At 53.5% G+C, this 9,173-nt stretch overlaps 1 protein-coding gene and 1 non-coding gene across 2 annotated transcripts; one reads left to right on the forward strand and one right to left on the reverse strand.

Annotated features, from left to right (window-relative positions):
* Positions 1-1,381: 1,381 nt before the first annotated feature.
* On the reverse strand, positions 1,382-4,807 carry LOC129395657 (uncharacterized). The gene is made up of 3 exons (XM_063602014.1): positions 4,727-4,807; positions 3,661-3,833; positions 1,382-2,394 (listed from the first exon to the last, which is right to left on the reverse strand). The coding sequence occupies exons 1-3, from the start codon at positions 4,805-4,807 to the stop codon at positions 1,614-1,616; spliced, it is 1,035 nt and encodes a 344-aa protein (XP_063458084.1). The 3' UTR covers positions 1,382-1,613.
* A 746-nt stretch (positions 4,808-5,553) lies between these two features.
* On the forward strand, positions 5,554-5,705 carry LOC129395805 (5.8S ribosomal RNA). The gene has a single exon (XR_008623018.1). It is a non-coding gene; the product is annotated as a 5.8S ribosomal RNA (ribosomal RNA).
* Positions 5,706-9,173: the final 3,468 nt, after the last annotated feature.

The raw sequence follows: 9,173 nt of genomic DNA on the forward strand, positions 1-9,173 counted from the left end.
TGGGTCATGCGGGTCTCAAACTGGCAACCTCAGGTGATCTGCCCACCTTGGCCTCCCAAAGGGCTGGGATGACAGGAGTGAACAATTGCACCCGCCCGGCTACGTTTTTTTTTTTTTTAATTTTCAATTTTAATCTATTCATTTTTCTTATTATTTTTTGAGATGGAGTCTCGCTCTCTTGCCCAGACTGGAGTGCAGTGGCGTGATGTCGGCTCACTGCAAGCTCTGCCTCCTGGGTTCATGCCATTCTCCTGTCTCAGCCTCCCAAGAAGCTGGGACTACAGGCGCCCGCCACCACACCTGGCTAATTTTTTGTATTTTGAGTAGAGACGGGGTTCTTGTGGTAGCCAGGATGGTCTCTATCTCTTGACCTCCGTGATCCGCCTGCCTCGGCCTCCCAAAGTGCTGGCATTACAGGCGTGAGCCACCGCGACCGGCCTATTTATCTATTTATTAACTTGTGTCCAGGTTAGGAAACCAGGTAGTTTTTGTATTTTTTTAGAGACAAAATACAAGGTTTCACCATGTTGCCAGGGCTCCGGATCGAGGGATCCACCTTCCCTTGCTCCCAAAGGGCGGGGATGACAGGCGTGAGCCTACCGCGCCCGGCTCCCCCTTCCCACCTCCAGCTTATCCCTCAGGTGCCTGAGGCCCAGCGGTGGTGTGTGGTTCCCACCCCCATCACCCCGTCCTCCAGTCACCGCCGCGGTGTCTGCAAGTGGGTCCTAAGGGAGCTCGTTGGTGTGGGGGTTGAGGCGGTAGAGGGAGACGTGCCCCTCCCATGCAGGGAAGGGCTCCGCCTGGTCTGGCAAACTCAGGTCCAGTGCTCCCCTCTGGTGGGTGCGCGCCGGCTGTGTGAACGATCGCGGTGGGCTTGGGCAGGCGACGCGTGCGCCGGCCGGCCGCCGAGGGGCTACCGTTCTGCCTCCGACAGGTTGTGTGTGGGTTTACTTGGAGGTGCTTTGCCTGGGAGAAAGGAGGCGGGTGGACGGGGGGCTGGGGGGCCCTTGCGGGATTGCGCGCACGCGCATTGGCCAGGACCCCCGCCCAGACCGCGAAGGCTGAAGGTTCCCACACGCAGAATTTACCTGGTATGCAGGCCCCCTCCCTTCCCCAGGCGTCCCTGAGCACCTCTGCGGGCCTGACGAGGGGCGACTGGGGGTAGGGAGTGTGACCCACCCTCAGTGAGAAAGCCTTCTGTAGCGATCTGAGAGGTGTGCATTTGGGGTACGGGATCCCCCGGCCTGCCGCCTCTCTCTGCGTTATGGTAGCGCTGCCATAGCGACTGGCTTGCAGAGAACCCTCCTCGGCTTCCCCCTCGACGGGGTGAGGGGGGGAGATGGAGGGTTCCACCGGCTTCCGCGGTGGGGACCGAGGGCGGCTCGTCGCCTACTGTGTAGCCCCCACCTCCCCCTTTCCAGACGGGGGAGGATCCCGCCGGTCGGTGCCGGCGTCCTAGCGGTTGGGAGGCTGCGCAAGCGGTGGCTGTGCCTGGCATTCCGTCCGGCGCATGACCCGCTCCACTGTGAGCCGGCTCTCCGCCCGCTCCCCTGGGGAGCAGCGACCAGTGCGGATGACCGTGTTTGCGTGGTACGGGGTTGGGCCACCTGGCCCTAGGAAGCATCCCAAGTGGGGGCCACGCCGGTCTCCCGGAGCTTGACCGGGTCGGAGGATGGACGAGAAATGAGCAACGTGGCCCTGGCGTTGGGTTTGTGGCTGAGGTCGCTTTGGGGTCCCGATGGCGGGAACCAGGGCTCGTGAGGCGGGTCTCGGTGGGTGCCGAGGGCCATCTGGCGTCCTAGGCGGAGTGCCGAGGGACCTCCCTCGTGTCTGTGGCGGTGGGATCCCATGGCCGCGTTTTCCTGGTGGCCCGGCCATGCCTGAGGTTTCTCCCCGAGCCGCCCCTCTGTGGGCTCCCGGGTGACCTTGCCCTCGCGGTCCCTGGTCTTTCCTGTCTGTGCCCCCCACCCCACCTGCGGATCCTCTCTCCCTGAGCGGCTCACCCGCTTAGGCTGTGGTTGCCCCGTCTGGGACCAAACCCGGCTCCGCCTTGTGGGGCGCTGCCGGGGGCCACTGGTTGGCCCTTTGTTCGTGTCCCCGGGTGCGCGCCTTCGGGACCAGGTCGGCGGCTCCCCGCGTGGGTCTGGTGGGCGCCCGGAGGGTTTGGAGTCGGCCTGCGCCGCGTGCAGGAAAGAGGGTTCCGGGGGCTGGCCGTGACGGCGGCGGCGATGGGGGAGCCGCGGGCCCGCCGAAGGCCAGTCGACCGCTCCTGGTACCGCGCAGGGTCGCCTTCGTGCTCGGAGGCCGCTGGTGGTGAGACCCTGGGCACTACAGTCCGCCTCTGGTTCGCTGCCCAAACATCGGGGCCGCCCCGTGCCCGCCGTGCACGAGCGGCTGCTGGTCCCTCACAGCTGCCACGCACGGGTTGGGCGGTCTGCCTCCTCGCACGTTGGTGCGAAGGGTTGGGAGTGGTGAGCAGGTCGGGGATGTGTCATGTGGGTGTATGGGATGTCCGGTTCGCCGCGCCACCGCCCCCCTCCCACCGCCCCGCCTTGCTTCCCTCCCTCCCACATACCCCGTTGCCTGCCCTGCCATGCCCATCCTCATGACCTGGACTCCGGGCTCATCCTCCTGAGGCCCGGAGGCCGCTTTCTACTTACATGGTTGATCCTACCAGCACCATATGCTTGTCTCAAAGATTAAGCCATACATGTCTAAGTAGGCAGGGCCGGTCCGTGAAACTGAATGGCTCATTAAATCAGTTATGGTTCTTTTGGTCACTCGCTCCTCTCCTAATTGGAAAACTGTGGTAATTCTAAAGCTAATACATGCCAAAGGGCGCTGACCTCCTTCGCGGGGAAGATGCGTGTATTTATCAGATCAAAACCAACCCAGTCAGCCCCTCTCCAGCCCCGGCCGGAGGGTCAGGTGCCACCAGCTTTTGTGACTCTAGATAACCTCAGGCCAATGGCATGCCCCCAGTGGCAGCGACGACCCATTCGAAAATCTGCCTTATCAACTTTCGATGGTAGTTGCTGTGCCTACCACGGTGACCATGGGTGATGGGGAATCAGAGTTCGACTCTGAAGAGGGAGCCTGAGAAACAGCTACCACATTCAAGGAAGGCAGCAGGTGCAAAAATTACCCACTCCCGACCCGGGGAGGTAGTGACGAAAAATAACAATACAGGACTCTTTCGAGGCCCTGTAATTGAAATGAGTCTACTTTAAATCCTTTAGGAGGATCCATTGGAGGGCAAGTCTGGAGCCAGCAGCCACAGTAATTCCAGCTCCAATAGCATATATTAAAGTTGTTTAAAAGCCCGTAGTTAGATCTTGGGAGTGGGCGGGCAGGCTAGCCATGGCCCGTCCCCGCCCCTTGCCTCTCAGCACCCCCTCGATGCTCTTAGCTGAGTGTCCCATGGCCCAAAGCGTTTACTTTGAAAAAGTTAGAGTGTTCAAAGCAGGCCCGAGCCACCTAGATATCTCAGCTAGGAAAGATGGAATAGAACCTCGGTTCTTTTTTGTTGGTTTTCAGGACTGAGGCCATGATTAAGAGGGACGGCTGGGGGCATTCGTATTGTGCCACTAGAGGTGAAATTCTTGGACTGGTGCAGTTCTGACAAGAGCTAAAGCATTTGCCAAGAATGTTTTCATTAACCAAGAACGAAAGTCGGAGTTCCAAAGACGATCAGATACCGTCGTAGTTCCGACCATAAACAATGCCGACTGGTGATGCCGCGGCGTTATTTCCATGACCCGCTGGGCAGCTTCCCAGAAACCAAAGTCTTTGGATTTTTGGGTTCCCAGGTGAGTATGGTTGCAAAGCTGAAACTTAAAGGAATTGGTGGAAGGGCACCACAAGGAGTGGAGCCTGCAGCTTAATTTGACTCAACATGGGAAACCTCACCCGGCCTGGACATGGACAGGATTGACAGATTGATAGGTCTTTCTTGATTCCATGGGTGGTGGTGCATGGCCTTAGTTGGTGGAGTGATTTGTCTGGTTAATTCTGATAATGAAGGAGACTCTGGCATGCTAACTAGTTACACGACCCCCAAGCGGTCAGCATCCCCCAACTTCTTAGAGGGATAAGTGGCATTTAGCCACCCGAGATTGAGAAATAACAGGTCTGTGATGCCCTTAGATGTCCGGGGCTGCACGCGTGCTGCACTGACTGGCTCAGCGTGTGCCTACCGTATGTGGCAGACGCGGGTAACCTGTTGAACACCATTGGTGATGGTGATCGGGGATTGCAATTATTCCCCATGAATGACGAATTCCCAGTAAGTGCAGGTCATAGACTTGCGTGAAGTCCCTACCCTTTGTACACACTGCCAGTCACTACTACTGATTGGATGGTTCAGTGAGGCCCTTGGATCGGCCCCGCCAGGTCAGCCCACTGCCCTGGTGGAGCACTGAGAAGACAGTCGAACTTGACTATCTAGAGGAAGTAAAAGTCATAACAAAATTTCCATAGTTGAACATGTCGAGGGATCATTAACGGAGAAGAGCAAAGCTGCAGAGGCGCCACTGCGTCCTTCCTTCTTGGCTGACTGTGTTCCCCATGTGGCATGTGTGCTGGCGGGGTTGTGCCATTTGTTTGTTGCATGGCCCTGCCTGCCCCGAGAGCCGGAGAACTCGGGAGGGAGAGAGAGGGTAGACAGAGACACACGTGCTGGGATGAAACTGTGTGTGCGTGTCGGGGGGCAGGCTGGATGGCTCACCGGCCTGGTGAGCAGCGGGGAACTGTCCCCTGCCGTGGCCCCCACGTGTGTGTCGGCGGGCGCGGGGGTGGTTCTCGGCATCACGACGAGTTGTGGGTCTCTGTGTCCTCCCTGCCGGGGCTGTCATCCCTCCCTGTCCTGCCGGCTCAGCCCCATCCCACCTGCTCCCGTTGGGGCCGGCCGGGTTCGCATCGCTGCCACTGCCACCATCATTGCCTCTGCCACACCGCGCCACCTGGCCCGGCCTGGCCCACTGGCTCTCCCCAGCCTTCCCACTAGGGCTTCTTGAGGGTAGGGGGCTGGACGCCAGCCCTCCACTCCTCGTCCGCCTCCACCATCCAGGTACCCAGCACTTTCTAGTGCGGAGGTTTAAGGACCCCTTGTGGGGGTCACCTGTCCACCCGTGGGTTGGGTGCTGTGGGCCCACGGGGGAGTCCGTTTGGGAGGGGTCTGCCCCTCCCTCACCTCCACTGCTGACTCCGTCTCCCCAGCTGCCGGGGCCGTGCTGCACTTGCGTGTCACTGCTGATGCCAGTGGGGGCTGTACCCAGTGGCCATCGTGCTGTCGCATGTGTGCCACGCATGTGGCGTATGCCCTGTGCTGTGGGGGCAGGAACCCCCGGGAGCCTGTGGGGTGGTGGCAGCATTTGTCCCTCTCACTCCCGTGGACGGCACCACCTCCCCGTGTTGTGAAACCTTCCAACCCCTCTCTGGAGTCTCGTCCCATTGCTGTCTGACTGGCCGGCCTGAGGTAACCCCTCTGGGGGACGTGCTGTGCCAGGAGGGCCTCCCATTGTTGGGAGCGCCCTTGCCAAATCGACCTTGTATGACTTTTAGCGGTGGATCACTTGGCTCCTGCGTTGATGAAGAATGCAGCTAGCTGTGAGAATTAATGTGAATTGCAGGACACATTGATCATCGACACTTCGAACGCACTTGCGGCCCGGGTTCCTCCCAGGGCTATGCCTGTCTGAGCTTTGCTTGCCAATCATTAGCCCCTGGGGGTGCCTCCGGGCTCCTTGGGGTGCACAGCTGGGGGTTCCATGGCAGGGCCCGTGGGGACCTCCATCCCCCCAAGTGCAGACCCGGCGACATCTGCCCTCCTCTCCTGCCATGCCTGCCCCTTCCCCCCCACCCCCACTGCAGGCCCTGTGTGGTCACGCGTTGGGTGGCGTGGGGGAAGAGGGGCTCCTGGCTGTGAGGAAGAGAGAGAGGTTGGAGCCATCACCTGCAAAAACACAGAGGGAAGAGAGCCCGCTGGTGTTGAGTTCCTGTGGCCACCACCGCGGTCCTGTTTCTTCCCTCAGGGGCTCCCTCGTGCCTCACACAGCTCGTGGTGCAGGGTTTGTTGGTGCTGGTGGGATGGATGGTCCTGTGCGATCATTGTCGTTGCGCATCATCGGTGGTGGAGGCTTGTTGGGCAGGGAGGATGGCAAGTAGGAAGGGTCCACTGGGGAGAGGGTGGGGGAGCATGTCCCAGTTGCCTTAATTTGCTGCCCACCCCTGGTGGCAGCCCGGCGACCGGCCGACCGCCGCTCCAGCGCCCCTCCTCCCCATCACCCCTCCCAGGCACCATCCTCTTCTCCTGCCTGCCCCCCACCTGCCTGGCTTGTGACGTGGTGTGTCCGGGGCCAGAAGCCCACCAAGCGGCCCATCTGGCAGCGCTCATGGCCATGGTCCTGGGGTTCATTTGCCCCTGGTGGTGATCCCCTGGATGCTACAGTGTCATACGCCATCAGGTGCCCACCTCCTGCTCTTGGCTGCGCGGTGCCTGGCACCCCGTCCAGAGCTTTGATGTCAGGGCGGGTTGGTGCTGCCACATCCTCGGACCTGTCCCCCACCTACATTTAGTACGTAGGCAATCCCATGTAACTTATCAAAGCTAGCAAGTCCCTAGACTTGGTGCAGCCACTGTAGGGTTGGCCTCCCAGTAGCATCATTAACATCAATTGTAATTGGTAGGCAATCACGTAGTTTCACATTTCATTACCTGAGTTATACAAATGTGTAAAAAAATACAGTTTTAATAAAAGGGAGTAAAGGATAATAAGAGTAATATTCACAATCTCTAGTTGGAAGACGTAGTGTTTTCTCACAAATGATGCATTCCTGGAGCAAGGTCATTTTGTGTTTGGTTTGTTAAATATCTATTTCCATTTTGACAAACCACTGGAAAATCCCAGCTTCACAAGAACTCTCCATGAGAACGATCACACAAAAGAACACCCATAACACAAAATCAAAACAAGGGTGGTCCAGGATTCACATTAAAGACTCATTACCAAATTTTCTTAGAAGAGGTAAAGAACACAAAGTTACTTTTATGTGACGGAAAACAGAGAGAAAGAGTAAATAGAAAAATAAATGTTATGCAACAACAGTGAAAACCAAGCTATGGAAAAAAATGAATGGAATTGTTTTGTTTGGTATTGATTTCCTATCCTGATATCAGAAAGTACAGGAAAGAACAAAGCAAATTTTTTTGAGACAAATAGAACATAAAACAGATGAATGTTAAAGACTATTTTACAGTGCTAACAAAACTATCTGTGACTTGTTTTTTCCCTTTAAAAATTCGAGTTTGCACAATTACATTTATATAAATTATTGAAATAAAATTGTAAAGATGGAGAACAGACTATGGGGTTGCCAAGGGGAAGGGGTGGAGGAAAACGTGTCAGAGTGTCAGCAAAGATTGCAAGTTGGAGCCTTGTGGTGAGGCTACGGTTCTGTATCTTGACTGTGGAAGTGGTAGTTACAGAGATCTACACCACATAAAAATGCACAGAACACACGCACACACATACACACATACAAAAATGAATGCATACAAAACGGTTGCGATCTGAGTAAGCTTTCTGAATTGTACCTATGTCAGTTTCCAGGTTTTGATAATGCTCTATGGCTACGCGAGATGCCACCACTGGAATTAGTGAAGAGTACCTAAGACATCCCTGGACATTTTACAACTTCCTGTGAATCTATAATTATTTCAAAAGAAACTTGAAAGTCATAGCAGACTTTCACTTCAAAGAGGAAAAAAACTGAAGATTAATGGAATTGTTGAAGAACATCAAATACTCAATAATCTGTATGAGAGCTGTATTCTGTCCATTCACAGCACAGCTGTCATTTAGCCTTTTCCTGACGTGCCCTGGAGGACTTGAGCTCCTCTTGGATTGCCAAGGCCAATAGTGTTTATTTGTTACTAAATTTGTACTGGACTACCAAAAAATGAAAAGTGATTGAATGATCATTTATAATAACAACAAGTAATTTTACTTATAAAGAGACAATAATGGTAACAGATTTAAATCTTTAGGGTAAAGAATAGGATCTTTGTAAGACAATATTGGCAAAATTTAAAAAGAAAATTAAGGAATCAGAAACATAAGTAGTTCAGTATTGTGAAAAAATTCTTGATCTGAGAAGCAAAAGAACAGTATTTCTGTTTTGCGTTTCTCTCCAAACCTGATGAATCACCTTAGGTGTGTTTTGCTTCTGCGCCAAAGCTGCTGAATCACCTTAGACAATGCATGCCCTTTCCCTGAATATGTTTTCTTTTCTGCAAAATAAAGTGAGATAGATCATCTCCAAGGTCCCCCAAATATTCACATTTTCACCTCCACATGAACTTCAGTTGAATTCCTAATTTCAGTGTGGATAATACATGTGTGCTGCACCACAAGCAGTATGTCTAAACTCTCATGTTGGTCCTAAAAACTAATTATGAACAGTTTGGAAATTCTGTTGTTGTAGAATCTGCAAAGGGATATTTGTGAGTGCTTTGAGGCCATGGTGAAAAAGAAATACCTTCACATAAAAACTCTAAAGAAGGTTTTGGAGGAACTGCTTTGTGATGTCTGCATTCATCTCACAGAGTTAAACGTTTCATTCCTTTGATAAGTCTGGAAACTCAGTTCTTGTACAATCTGCAAAGTGATGTTTGTGAGTGCTTTGAGGTCTATGGTGAAAAAGGAAATATCTTCACATAAAAACTAGACAGAAGCTTTCTGAAAAACTACTTTGTGACATGTGCATTCATCTCACAGAGTTAAACCATTCTTTTGATTGAAAAGTTTGGAAATGGTGTTCTTGCAGAATCTGCAGAGGGATATTTGTGAGTGCTTTGAGGCCTATGGTGAAAAATGAAATATCTTCACATAAAAACCAGAAAGAAGGCTTATGAGAAACTGCTTTGTGATGTGTGCATTCATCTCACAGAGGTAAAGGTTTATTTTCATTGAGCAGATTGGAAACTCTGTTCTTGTAGGATCCACAAAGGGATATTTGTGAGCAGTTTGAGGCCTATCGTGAAAAAGGAAATATCATCCCATGAAATCTTGACAGAAGTTTCTGAGAAACTTCCTGGTTATGTGTGCATTCATCTCACAGAGTTGAAATATTCTTTGGATTGGGCAGTTTGGAAACAGTATTTTTGTAGAATT

This window comes from Pan paniscus, chromosome Y (assembly GCF_029289425.2).
Source record: "Pan paniscus chromosome Y, NHGRI_mPanPan1-v2.0_pri, whole genome shotgun sequence".
Lineage (NCBI taxonomy): Eukaryota > Metazoa > Chordata > Mammalia > Primates > Hominidae > Pan > Pan paniscus.

What these genes read in the sequence shown, in the direction of transcription:
- LOC129395657 (XM_063602014.1), bottom strand. Translation starts at nt 4,807, where the DNA reads ATGCCGAGAACCACCCCCGCGCCCGCCGACACACACGTGGGGGCCACG. An exon ending in CCCCGCTGCTCACCAGGCCG is followed by an intron (nt 3,834 to 4,726) that starts GTGAGCCATCCA and finishes AATTCCTTTAAG; the next exon opens with TTTCAGCTTTGCAACCATAC. An exon ending in AACTCCGACTTTCGTTCTTG is followed by an intron (nt 2,395 to 3,660) that starts GTTAATGAAAAC and finishes AGGGACCAGCAG; the next exon opens with CCGCTCGTGCACGGCGGGCA.